Source organism: Podarcis muralis, chromosome 17, assembly GCF_964188315.1.
Source record: "Podarcis muralis chromosome 17, rPodMur119.hap1.1, whole genome shotgun sequence".
Taxonomy (NCBI): Eukaryota; Metazoa; Chordata; class Lepidosauria; order Squamata; family Lacertidae; genus Podarcis; species Podarcis muralis.
In genome coordinates, this window is record NC_135671.1 from 29,314,372 (window position 1) to 29,328,811 (window position 14,440).

Below are 14,440 nucleotides of genomic sequence, written 5' to 3' on the forward strand. Positions count from 1 at the left end.
ACACTGCTGTAAGCCACCCAGAGTGGCTGGGGAAACCCAGCCAGATGGACGGGGTATAATAATAATAATAATAATAATAATAATAATAATAATAATACTGCTGGGTTAAAAAAGCACACCTCCAAGCAGTTTACAAAAAGAATCTGGGAAAATCCAGAACACTTTAAAGCATACAAAAAGTTAAAATACCAAAACAGATTAAAATTCACAGCAGCATTTCTAAGCATCTCAGCCATGAGCCAAGTTCCAGGCTTGAAAATGCTCAATAGTTTATTCTCACTTGTCCATGAGAACAAAGAGCTGAATGGTGATAAGTACACAACTGTAATTTTCTTCAAGGACATCATCATGTCATGATGACATGAATGAGGACGGCCACCCTTTTTTCCCAGCAGCTAAGCACAGCTCTATTCTGCTGCTGCTGCTGCAGGAATTTCTATCGCAGCCTTTGCACACAGGAGAGTCTAGTTCATTCGCCAGCCTCTCCAAGGAGGGCTGCCGGTGTCACCCTGCCTGAATCCATGGAATGCTGCTGCCAGTCTGTGCAGGCACTACTGAGCTCCATGGACCAATGGCCTGACTCAGTAGAGGGAGGACAGAAAGGGGGCTGTGCCACGGGGCCATCCAGGCACCCGGCTGCCAGGGATGCAGGCAGAAGGGGCAGCAAATGCTCTGAAATGCTGGCTGGCTTCTAGGGCTGTATCAATCTGCAGAACAGGGAGAGAAATTCAGTTTCCCTCCTCTCACTGCAGCCCTTTGTACATCCACCTCCAATCTGCTCCAGAAGGTCTCTCAACTCTCCCGGAGCAGATTTAGGGAGGGATGGGCAGCTGCAAGGGGGAGGGGGAACTGCCAAAAACTGTCTCCCTTCCTCTTCTGCCAGTGGCTGCCTTCTGCCATCTGAGAAGACAGCTTTGGATAAAAGTACAGTGGTGCCCCGCAAGACAAATACCTCGCAAGACAGAAAACCCGCTAGACGAAAGGGTTTTCCGTTTTGGAGGTGCTTCGCATAACGAATTTCCTATGGGTTTGCTTCGCAAGACGAAAATGTCTTGCGAGTTCCTGCAGGGTTTTTCCCCTCCCCCCCCTTTTCCCCAAGCCGCTAAGCCGCTTAACAGCTGATCCGCTAATAGTGCTAATCCGCTAATGGGCTTGCTTCGCAAGACGAAAAAACCGCAAGACGAAGAGACTTGCGGAATGGATTCTTTTCGTCTTGCGAGGCACCACTGTATCTCTGGCTTGTTAGCAATCCAGGGTAGCTCTAGTACAGGTGAATTGGATATATAATCAGTGCTATTTTTCTAGCCCTGGGCCCATCACCTCCTGGCAAATAGAAGGGGAAGAAATGAAGGCAGTGAGAGATTTTACTTTCTTGGGCTCCATGATCACAGCAGACGGTGACAGCAGTCATGAAATTAAAAGACGCCTGCTTCTTGGGAGAAAAGCAATGACAAACCTAGACAGCATCTTAAAAAGCAGAGACATCACCTTGCCAACAAAGGTCCGTATAGTTCAAGCTATGGTTTTCCCAGCAGTGATGTATGGAAGTGAGAGCTGGACCATAAAGAAGACTGGTTGCCGAAGAATGGATGCTTTTGAATTCTGGTGCTGGAGGAGACTCTTGAGAGTCTCATGGACTGCAAGAAGATCAAACCTATCCATTCTGAAGGAAATCAGCCCTGAGTGCTCACTGGAAGGACAGATCCTGAAGCTGAGGCTTCAATCCTTTGGCCACCTCATGAGAAGAGAAGACTCCCTGGAAAAGACCCTGATGTTGGGAAAGATGGAGGGCACAAGGAGAAGGGGATGACAGAGGACGAGACGGCTGGACAGTGTTCTCGAAGCTACCAGTATGAGTTTGACCAAACTGCGGGAGGCAGTGGAAGACAGGAGTGCCTGGAATCCTCTGGTCCATGGGGTCACGAAGAGTCGGACACAACTAAACAACTAAACAACAACAATTTTTTCTAGAAAAAGAGGTGCTGGAACTCACCATGAACACCTCCCTTGTTCTCTCATGATGGCAATGGCACCCACCTGAGAGTTGCTGGAACCGAGTTGTGGCTGAAAAGAACCCCTGAATATAATCCAAAATAAATCCCTACGTGCCCTTTGTGGGAGATTCACAGAGTACATATTTGCATATAAGAAGAATTCCAAGTTCTCATTTCAGTATATTAAAATTAAATCTGACTATAAAAGGGCTGCCAATCTGAGGGAATTAATTTATTTCCCCCTTTAGGCATGCATTTAGTCATCTTAGATTTTAAATGATGCCCACATAATATGAGCAGTAAATTCTTTAATAGGCCAACAAATGACCAGTCTTTGTGTATGTCGATTAGGACAGATTGAAGACATTGTGCAGTCTATTCGGTATTGCCCTTTACACATAACTCTGCTATTCATTTCAGAATCTTTTAGATGGCTGCAGATAATCTAATCAGGACAAATGCACCACCTGTAGAAGATCTTTTTATGTTCCAGCAGCAAGAAAGTTAAGGGCTACTATATTGCCTAGGGCTTGCTTATGTCCAGATTTTTTTAGAAAAATTAAAAATAATTTGAAGAACTTTACAATTTCCTATTTTGAAAGCATGCATTTCTGAAGATTGACAGGTCTGAAATATTCTTGGATTGTGTTGCTTGTTTTTGTGACTTGCACTGGAATGGCCATTGGCTACAAACTAAAAATCTAACTGACTGATTCCACACCTCGCTTAATCTTCACAGCAGGATGCCTGAGGACTAAACAACTGCTGGGCTAAAGTCCTGGTGGTAGGAAGCCTATTCCAATTCACATTTATGCAGAAGGAAGCTCTACTGAGTTCAGATGAATACGGTATACGTCCACTAAGCTGGTACAGGATTGCAACCAGTCAGTTTAGACTTGCTCACTTCAGTAGTACTAAACTGGGTTAAACCCAAGCACTCTGGCTGCAGTTATTTCCATTTATTAAAATTCATGGACCGACTGTGTAGATCTACATCTTCTGTTAACATTTTACAAAAGACCTATTTATTCATCTTTCATAGTCTTAGGAATTTATTAGTTAGAAGTTCCAAAAGCTTAAATTTAATAGGCAGTAGTGCAGACTGTGTGACTGAACTTTCAGTTGTGGCTTTAATCCATGCGGATCAAGAATACATGTCAGATATTCCTATTAACAAGTGTTTTGCTTCTTCAAAAGACCTCGCAACTCCATAGTGCTACTCGGTTTTCAAATGTTTCATAACAATGAATAAGGCACTGACACTGCATGCCCAAGAAAAGGGTTTCTCTGTTATTTTGCTGTGATCCAGTTAGCATTTAGATTACTTGTAGGAGTTCAGAACAAGATATTATGGCACTTTCCCAATTTTCTACAGTGTCGGAGATAAACTGCTGAAAGGTGGCAAAGTAAAACATAATCCTACAGAGCACACACAAAAGAATATTGGATTAACATTAGGTGCATGAATTAATGTTAGAAACTAAATACCGTATTTTTCGCTCTATAAGACGCACTCCCCCCCCTCAAAAATGTGCTTCTTATGGAGCGAATGCAGGCTCCTTGGTTTCAGCGATAGCAACGTGAAGCCTCCGAAGCGCAGAGGGAGAGCTCCCCCCATGCTCCGGAGGCTTCGTGTTGCTTTCGCTGAAGCCGCCTGAAGCCCCCGGAGGTTTCAGGCAGCTATCCACAAGCCTTTGGAGCACAGCAGGAGTTCCAGCTGCACTCCGAAGGCTTGCGGATAGCCGCCTGACGCCTGGAGAACGAGAGGGGTTGGTGCACACCGATCCCTCTTGGTCCCCAGGCTTCGCTTCGCTGGAGAGGCACTGCACAGTTTTCCCTCTCTGCGCAGCGCCCCTTCAGCGAAGTGGGAGAAGAAATGGAAGGGGCTCCGTTTCTCCTGCCGCTTCGCTGAAGGGGCGCTGAGCAGAGAGGGGGAGAAATTTCTTTTCCTGTTCTCCCCCTCCTATAGTCCGGTGCGTCCTATAGAGCGAAAAATACGGTACTTGCACTAGCGAGGGAGCGGTTGGACCTTTGGATGAGGAAAAGGAGATTGCAGAGAAGCTGCATGAATTCTCTGCATATGTCTTCACAGCAGCAGATGTGGCGCTTTCATGGGAAGGGAATCTGAGGAACTGAGACACAGGACAATTGAATGGAGATACTAGGTCAAGTTCTAAGACTTCCTGACAAATTACAAACTGACAAATCACTGGGGCTGGGATGTCATCCACCCTTAACAACTCAAATGTAAAATTTGTGATCTTCTAACAAAAACATGTCTCCAAGCCTCTGCACCTGAGCACTGGTAAGAATGTAATACCAATATTTTAAAAAGCAATCCAGGAGGAATTTGGGGAATTATATACCTGCTAGTTTAATGCCTATTCTGGGAAAACTAGTGTTAAAAGTAGAATTACCAAGCATATAGAAGAACAAGTATTGCTGAAGAAGAAGTAGCATGACACCCCCCCCCCCATGGTCTATTTAATGTTTGTTTTAAATTTATTTTTGCTTTTAACTTTCCTTTATTGTTAGTTTTTTTAACTAGTTAACGTGTTTTAACCTTTTCTGATTTTGAAGTTTGGTTTTAGGTTTTTATATTCTTATAAACCATTGTGATGCCATACCCCTCTATAAAAATGGAAACATTTGAAATATATTTGTAACAAGAAAACAAATTTATTGATTTTAAAAGACAAGACACAATTTTGTTTTGAAAAACACAAGAAAGCTAGCCTGAGTTCAAGTCTGAAATATTCAGAAAAATCCTACTATCTTTAGTATGTTCCAGTCATTTGTTTAAACAACACACTAAAAGTTAATATATATTTTTATAATTATAAAAGTTCCCCAGTTATTGTACAGTACACAATACAAATTGCCCACAAACTATTATTTAGCTCCTGCCAATTTTGAGAGGACATGATATACTAAAAGATTTAGCATTTTCACAAAAATCACATCAGGAAATACGTATTTACAAAATCAAATACATTATACAAAACCCATCACGTTATTCTGTAAAGATGTTTTCTTTAAATAATTAAAAAGTATATTCAACTGTAATCCAAAAACTGGAAAAGAACATTACATTATCTCACACATACAATCTACAAAAAGTTGCTTACCTCATTTACATTATATATTCAGTCAATTTTGAAAATAAAAAGATCCAATATGCTCTATGAGTGTTTCCTGCATTTCTGTGCTTGTGGGACTGAAAAGCATGACCTGCCACTTACTAAGTGAAATTTAAATGATGGCACGTAACGAAGAACAAAAACAAATTGTAAAATAAAACAGTGAAATAACTTATATCAAAGGTAAGAAAGCCCTGAGTGATAGTAGAGTTAGCAATGGTAAGAACTAAATTTAACCGCATTAGACAGGCACAAATTCCCCAAGTTTTTAAGAAGGCACACAAATGTTTGTTTTGTTTTTTTACAGCCTCACTAGCTATTATTAAAAAAGTCAAATTTCAAATGGGAAAATTAAGTTATAAAAGGAGAAACCTGCTTTGGTTAGACTTTTGTTTTTGATAACTGTACGTTGAAAATTATTTGGTTATTTTGAAACTGTAATTAAGATTTAAAACGTGAGGGTATAATTCCCTAAACTACCTGGGGCTGTACTTCTTGTGCAAGAAATCCATATCAGAATTTCAATAGGCTGCTTTCGAAAGTTGCCCTGAGGCTGCAGAGCCAAAGGCAGAACTCCAGCATCTCTGAAATTGGCCAGGGGGGCGAGGGGGAACTTGGGGGCCAGAGGAAGACCGGCCTGGCCCCTCCACTGGTCCAGGAAGAAGGCGGCTTCCCTCGCAGGCTGCCCTGCGACAGCCGGAGCCAAGCAAAGAAGAGCCACAGCAGAACAGGAAGATCGCTTCCCTTGCATGCCATGTCCTTTTAGTACATAAGTCTGATTACAGGGCCTGAATCTCACTTTTATTGATGTGAGATGCTTAGGGAGATAGGAATGTAGTAATGAAATAACACAGAAGTACTAAATAGGCACCTTCTTTATAATCAGTATTATACTCGGTTCCATACTTCCTATGCTGTTTTGCAATAATACATACTGTATTTTTCGCTCTGTAAGACGCACCAGACCATAAGACACACCTAGTTTTTGGAGGAGGAAAACAAGAAAAAAAATATTCTGAATCTCAGAAGCCAGAACAAGAAGAGGGATCGCTGTGCAGCGAAAGCAGCAATCCCTCTTGCTGTTCTGGCTTCTGGGATGGCAGCGCAGCCTGCATTCGCTCCCTAAGACGCACACACACACACACACATTTCCCCTTACTTTTTAGGAGGGAAAAAGTGAGTCTTATAGAGCAAAAAATACGGTATATCCTAATGTGGACAACCCATTCAAGCCATATATCTTGTTAAAATTTCAATTTAGGAAATGAAAGGATTCCTATTTATATAGTACTTGCATGCATGCTGAAGATTTGTCTCTCACCTGGCCACGAAAGGTGACTGGTCGTTGCAAAAGTGTCGCACAACCAAGTGGAAAGGACCACACACTTGTCTTGCTCGACAGTTTTGCTTCCCTCTCAATCGCAAGCTGTTGCCCCATCCCGTTCTCACTGCAGTTAAACCAGATCTCCCTGATTTCCGCTAAGTCTAGGTACAGAAGGCACAATCCACAAGGCATTGCTGCTGGGCAATTTCAACTCGTTTCCTATGTGATTTGTATGGAAGGCTGCCCAGCATCAGTGCTTGGTGAAATGTACAGAGATGAGGCTTAGTAGGATGATGGTTTGCATTCAATGGGTATTCTGGTGTATTTCATTTTACATAATCAATTGAACTGAGAATTCTTACCAAATATTACTCAGGGCTTCATATATATATATGAAAAGAAAAAGAAGGGAGGGAACGAAAAAAAGAGGAGAGAAAAATCATTAAAAAAACAACAACCACAAACTGTTTTGAAATCAAGGCATGTTACTTCAATCAAAAGACCCCAGGCAGTCACTTTGTAAGTGGCTTTAACTATTAAGTAAAATTGGTAACGTAAACTCAGTTCTACTGGCACATAAAATCACTAGCAGCAATGATCAAGGCATGCAAACTGAGAAGCATTTACAGTAAAATTATTATGAATAATAAATTCATAAACCCTTTGAGTATTGCATTCATTTTTAATTATACATTAATTTGAATAGCTTGTCAGAATAAGGGAAGGCTGGTTAGAGGCTTGTGTTAGAGAACCGTAGCGCTCCCAAGTCCCTTCCAGAATAACCACAGCTTCAGTGCAAACTGCTTATTAGTGATGATGCATTGAACCAATGGACAAGAATCTTGCAGAACTCTATCGAGAGCAGGCCAGCGCTCCTGGAGACTCTCCGAGAGAAAGGCAGCTCCCCAGCCACCTACTGGGAGCTGCTGGGTGCTCCGCACCCTGGCAACTGGGACAGGGCCAGTCCAGCAGCAACAAGGGGTGGTTGGTGGAGCCTCAGCTACAACAGGATTCATAACTTGGGGGGGTCACAGGCCGGATCTAGAGACTGGGCTGGTTTGGCAATTGTGACTACGTAAAAAAACCCATATACTGCTCTATCGCCCACAGCCTATTTTTATCTGCACAATGTCTGAAGTTTGGAATTCCTTAGAAATATGCCACTCTGCATTCAGTAACAAACAGACTTGGGAATGGGGAAATGGGGTGAATCAAGGCTCCAGCTCAACAAAACTAGATGCCTGGCGGGAAAACTATGTGCACAGCCAAAGGCTTCTCTGAGCACCACAGGAGCTCACAATGCGGGAGAGGAAAGCCATTTCCACTCTCAAAATGCAGCCTGCCTTCAGCTGAACAGTGGGTGCAAAACAAAATCCCAAGACACCTGTCATTCCACCCAGTTCTCTCCCAGGAACGCCTGTAGAGGCTCCTTGGACTGTAGTCACAGCAATACCCTGGGGGAGACCGTCTACAGCACGGCCGTCTCAACTGTGGCCCTCCGTATTTCGTTGGACATTGACTCCCCTAATGGCTGGGGCTGATAGGACTTGGGACCCAACATCTGGAGGGTCATGGGCCAGCCCCCCTGGTTTATAGGATGGGGGCATGTGTAATTGAACTTCAAATGTCTTACAAAATTCAGGTCTCTGAGATACATTTCCTATTTAACACATGCCCATATACTAGCCTAGCAAGATTTCCCCACTACAGTGGTACCTTGGGTTAAGAACTTAATTTGTTCTGGAGGTCCGTTCTTAACCTGAAACTGTTCTTAACCTGAAGCACCATTTTAGCTAATGGGGCCTCCTGCTGCTGCCACGCCGCCGGAGCACGATTTCTGTTCTCATCCTGAAGCAAAGTTCTTAACCCGAGGTACTATTTCTAGGTTAGCGGAGTCTGTAACCTGAAGCGTCTGTAACCCGAGGTACCACTGTATTCTCAAATAAAGTTATTTTCTTGTTAAGTATCTAATTTTAAGAACATATAGGTACTTTTCAATTCATGTTTCTTGGATCAAATAATTTCCCCCTAAACTAGTAGCAACATTAGTTTGCTGTAGGCAGTAAATAGCAGAAATGCTAGTTTGCTGCAGGCAGTATTCTAAATGTATTCAGCAGAGATGCCCTCCTCAAATTCAAGTACTGAAATTGAGAAAAACATTTACAATGCATCCAGATCTTTGATGCTTAAAATGTCTAATAGGGAAGGGCCATAACTCAGTGGCAGACCATGTGCTTTGCATGCAGAAGTTGTCTGTTTCAATCCCTGATATATCCAGGCAGGGCTGGGAATGTTCCCTGCCCCAAACCCTGGAGAGCTGCTGGGTAGACCAGTGTTCATCAACTTCAGGTCCCCAGATGTTGTTAGACTACAACTCCCATCATCCCTGACCACAGGCAAAGCTGGATGAGGATGATGGGAGTTGTGGTCCAGCGACAGATCAAGGTTGAAGAACCCTGGGACAGACAATTCTGAGCTCGGTGTACCCCTGGGTCTAACTCTTTATAAGGCAACTTCCAATGTTCCTATGACACACCTATTTAAGTGCAAACCAGGGTTGGATCCTAACTTAGTCATACTTTGAGCAGACCTATCGAAATCAAGTCCCACAAAATTCCCTGGGCTGACTTGAAGAATGACTATGGATATATTCAACCCTATGAATGACAAAATTTGAAATAAAAATATCCACCCCCCCAAAAAAAGGTAATTGCTTCAGTAGGATTTGGGGAGCATTCAGAGTTCTCTGAAGTAGGGCACAACTCCTTAGATTTTCTTAAGAGTTCTTGGGACCTGTTCCCCTGCAAAACTGTGCGCATGGTGTTCATTATCTCAGATAGTGGTTAGGGCTGGGGCCACGGCGCTCCTCCTCTTGCCAGCGGTCTCTGAAATATTTGTCTCAATCACATTAGCTTACAATGCTCAAAGGGTTAATGCAAGGCGTTACCATCAAAATAATTTCCTATCACTAGAACTAAGCACTGCATTTATGCTTCTATTCCAGTTTTCTTCAGTCACCAAACAACCTTGCAACAGTACTAACATTCCCCTTCCTCTTAACTCATTTTAACCATATAGATAAAAGAGACTGACCTGTAATGCAGGAATAAGGGCCCAATTTTCACGTAGGGGTACTACTCTCACCAATCAGTGTTACATATTCCGAAATTAGTGTTATATGAAAGTTAAAAAAAATCCTATAGGTATTCCTTATATAAAATTATTCCATTATTGAAACAAGGTTGCAATTAAAAGTCAAACTTAAGTATTTCCTTGCTGATTTGTCTTGAGAAAACTATGCAGTTATTTAATGCTTTACTGAAAATAATTTGAGAGAAGTGTTTCCGATGCTTAAAAATACCTCGTTTTAAATTAAAGAAATTGTATGTAGATCTGTACATTCCTGAATGACGGTACCATTAGTACAAGTCCTGTTTAAATTATCACCGCGCACGGTGAACCAAATGTGGTAACATTGCACATTGGTAACTTTTTAAAAGGTGATCCATTTCTAAAGTAGTGTCGTAATTCCAAGTTGTAATACAAAAATAAGCACAAAGCAAATAATTTCGACAAGACAGTACAAACATTTGTAAGTTTAAAGTGACAGCACCAACTATTTTGCATTCCTGAAGAGCTTATGAAAACTGGGCCTGGCCTCTGAGTAGGAAGTTTCCAGAGTAGTGTCTACATTGATCACTGCATTACTTCTACAAGAGCCAAAAAGTCCTATTTTAAAAACTTATTATTCCTTAAACCAACTTTTAAAGAAAGGAGCCACACAAATCCTATGAGTCTATTCTCCTGCAATGCCATCAAGAGTTAGTAATGTCCAGTGCTTTTTTTCTAAAAAAAAATATGTTTAGGGGTACTCTCATTTTCCTACTCATATTGAAATACTGCCCCTCAATGAGGCCAAAGTTAGATTCACAAAATGTTGAGGGGTATGCGAACGCCTGCGTCCCCCCAGAAAAAAAGCACTGGTAATGTCAGTGCTAAGACATATTAATATTTGTGTTGTGAATGATGGTTAAATTGTGATTTTGTTTAAATTCATCTCCAAGATTCAAAGCCCTCTATGGGTCTGAGGTTTCCTACCCAAGGCAAGTTGGGGGGATTCTGGGGCAACATCTAAGGTCCAAAGGATCTGGGGTGGGAAGAGGGACTTGGGGCAGCCCTCTGGGTTAGGGGCACAGATGCACTTGGGCACATGCAGGGGAGTCTGGGAATCCCAGCCACATTTTGCAAGGAATGCTGAAAGGATATAGGCACAAAGAGTGGAGTGTCAGAAAGCTCCCTTGATGTGACTTCATGATTACGCGGAAGGGTCTGTGGGGACAATGCAGGGCAGAGGACTCACCTTATTTGTGAGACCAATAAATAGAAAAGCAGAAATGATCAACTGCCACTAAATTAAGTGATAAAAATACGCACATTTGGATTGATCAAAACTAGTATTCCATTTTTTACAAATATTAGCTTATCAGAGCATTTTTGGATGAATATGTGGCTGCAGAGATCCATCTTATTTACCTGGTTCCATTACAGACTAGAATGTCACCTTTTAATCAGAAAACTTGACATAAGATAAAATTATATATTGATCTTTTTGGCACCTTGAATACAGTGATCAACTAAGGTGGGAAGGCGAAAAGAGTTGACTTACAGAGGATTTACAAGGCCTGTCTCTCTCAGAAAACTAAATTTGCATCTTTGTCATTTCGCTGCATGAACAAAATTCAACAATAATGAAAAGGACAATGATTAGAAAACATACAAGTTTGCCATCTCAAAGGATTATTATCAGTAAATAAATCTAATCTCCTTACTAGAGCCTTAAAAAACTATGCTGAAAAGTGTTTCTTTGTTTTTACATTTAATTTCACTGTATTTAAGTGTAAACATTTCATAATGCACAATGAGAGGGAGTAAGTATCACAGCTTAGATTTCTTTAAAAAAGGTGAGGGGTACAGACGTGATGGATTTTGAGCGGGGGGATGGGGACACATTTAAATAACAGAGGAAACAGAATGATCATGGAATCATATCAGCATAAGTTAAACAATGTGGCAGGAATGACCAGGCGCAATATCTTGCCTGGCCGCTCTGCCAGTGGGCCTCGAATTTTGCAACTTTAAGAAAATTCATAAAGCTTGGTTTAGAAGTATAAATGTTTAAATTAAAAAATTAGTAAATCTTTAGAAATTCTTGAAACATGAAAAACCTAGGATCAAACTTGTGTGCTATAAATATACCAACAATTTCTCCTTGCTGTTCAAGCATGTGGTGACTCTAACCTTAAATATCGTCTTTCAGACAAATGACAAACAAGGCTCTGAATATTTGACATGGGCCTTGCGCTATAGAGTCTGTGAATTTTCTTTGTGCTTTCCTTCATTTTTGGTTTGTTTTGATCAAACTAAGGAAATTCAGGTATATTTTCAACCAATGACATGTTTAATCCATTATACTTGTAACAGGTCATTAGACAAAAGCAAAACAAAAAAACCCCACATATAGTATGATTTAACCAGTAAATGAAACAGCAGACTGACCCCCCACATGTGCACAAATTGTAACTATATGCTGCTTTAAAAAGTTTTGCTTACTTTACTTTTTAAAAATTAAAAGTAGATAAGGGTTTAGAAATATATATAAATTCTTGTTTGGAAATTGGCTAACCTATTTTGTTGACCTTTGACATTGTTAAAGCTAGTTTTGTTTTTCATACACTCCCCTCCCCACCAAGAAAATCTGATTAGTAATAAAGTGAAATTCAGCTATAAAGAAGAAATATGCCGTCACTCTAAGCGGGATAGTGTATCTAATAAATAAATAAAGAAAATCTTGATTTTTGAAAACTATGTAACCTGCCCTTCTACTGTTTGGGGACTTGGGGGAGGAGGGGAGAAAGAAAGAAGACAGGCACACTTTGCTGAATCAATGCAAGAGTTATTAACAAGAAAATCTTAGCTTCAGTTCTGTTTAAGGCACCATGTAATAGCCGAGGTACAATGATCCCTGATGTACATTCTTAAATGGCAATGGTCCGTCTAGCCACCTATTCAAATTCTACGCAATTGGGAAATAAGTACAAGTGACATGTGCCAGTTTCACTGCCTTTTAAACATTTTTGTATAAAATGAAATCCACTTAAGAACCAGGAATTATTTTGAGCAAAGTTACAATGCAGGTTGCTACATTCCTTGCATCCTATAAACTATCTTTAACAAGAGCAGCAGATTGAACTATCACGGGGAAAAGGACATGGAATAAAAAAAGTCATCTGAAAGGAATGGTTTCCTGCATGTCCAGTTCAGCATAAGTAGTACGTACACTTAAAAAATAATAATCAAGATGCTTTTCTTTCCTTTTTCTAGCTTCAGTCTCTAGCATCGACAGTCCCACTGAAGAGCAGAAAGCATCTGGGTGGTGGTCCCCTGTGTTTATGTGGTGCATCATCCCCCCAGGACAGGCTCCAACTCTGCTGCAAGCTCAACTGAAGCCAGCGGAGGTTGCACAGAGTCGGCTGCTTGGGCAGACGGCACCTGAAATCAGTAGTCTTAAAAGAGAGGAGCTGGTACGCAAATAACTGATTCTTTTTTGAAAAGGAAGATTGCATTGTCTGTAATGGTGTCCTGTGTACATGAATTAAGTACACATTGCCACATGTGATCAGAGCTCTCATTTATCCTGCAACCGTGAGAATCGCTCTTCCTCTGAGAAAGACGACAGTCTATGTTCTCTAGCATCATAATAAAATTTCCAATATAACCCCTGAACACTCTGAAATGTATCAAAATAGCATCTTCCAGTTCTGTCCAATGAAAGCTGCCTTTCCTATAACAAGTTTAATGCAGCTGCTATCAAATGAGCAGGCCTCCAGTGTAAATCAAAGAGGAAAATTCTTGATATTTCAGAGTGCAATTAATTAAAACCCTATTTATACGAAATCACCATGACTAACAGTTAACATTAAAATATTTTGTAAAAACTATGAAAAATTAAATTACTTTTAATTATAAAGAGGACAAAAACATTAACATTAAGCTTCTCAAAAACGCTTCTTGACTCTTGAAACTAAGAAAACTCTTTATATTAAGCGGCCAGTGTAAAATGATTGTATTTACCAATTTTTTTTTTTTCTTTTCCAAAAGAGACCTGGAGAAATACATACACTCATTTCATTTCACAACTCCAGTAAAAGTAATGTTCAAGCACAGATAAAATTTGACAACAGTCGACCTTCAGACTTCTTTTTTCGCATCCCTCCCCTCCCCCAGGATAAGCCCAACATCAACAGGGCTAATATAATCTGGAAAAAAAAAGAGCTTTAATATCTGTTAGACTGCAGTATACGTGTTTCCAGTGGCACTGCATTGTCTGATCGTTTGCGTGGCTGTCACAATGTGCTCATTGTGCAGGGGGCCCAGCAGGCTCTGCTGAACTCCGCTCTCCAGGACGGGTTGCAGGCAGCCCACCTGGAAGGCTTGGCTCAGGTCACTCTTCTCTCTCTTGGCTTGCGGCTCTCCGGAGTCATCCAGCTCTTCGTCCATTTCGCTTTCCACTTCGCTACCTTCATCTGCACAAATAAAACCACCATGAATCCTGCAATCTGAAAGAGCCAGAGGATTGGGAGATGGAATTGTTTAGCAACCCGACCATTTCCCGAAGTATCAACTGTTCCCAGTTTGGGACCCCAGCAAAGAGCAACGAGGCAAACGTGCAGGTGCATCTGTGTGTACCCAGTTAGTCATATAATTCACTATTTCCTAAACTTGCAGGTGCAGGTTGAATTATTCCTGCATTGCAGGGGGTTGGACTAGGTGACTCTCCAGGCTACCCCCCCCCCCCAACTCGACAATTCTATGATTCTGTTATTCTACTTTCAGTCATCCTAACTATCATACTGCGGATTCTGTCCGTGTTTCATGGTAATCAAGATTTCCTATAATCTACATGCCTATTATGTTCCGGTTTC

At 41.3% G+C, this 14,440-nt stretch overlaps 1 protein-coding gene across 5 annotated transcripts in view; it reads right to left on the reverse strand.

Annotated features, from left to right (window-relative positions):
• Positions 1–4,649: 4,649 nt before the first annotated feature.
• Positions 4,650–14,440, reverse strand: part of RFX3 (regulatory factor X3) — a 122,045-nt gene continuing 112,254 nt past the window's right edge. For 3 of the 5 annotated variants that reach the window (XM_077921550.1, XM_077921551.1, XM_077921548.1), the window contains one exon: positions 4,650–14,074. In XM_077921550.1, coding sequence (XP_077777676.1) covers positions 13,803–14,074 — 272 coding nt within the window. In that variant the 3' untranslated portion in view covers positions 4,650–13,802. The remainder of the gene's footprint in view (positions 14,075–14,440) is intronic. The other 2 variants (XR_013391171.1, XM_077921549.1) reach the window with 2 other exon arrangements.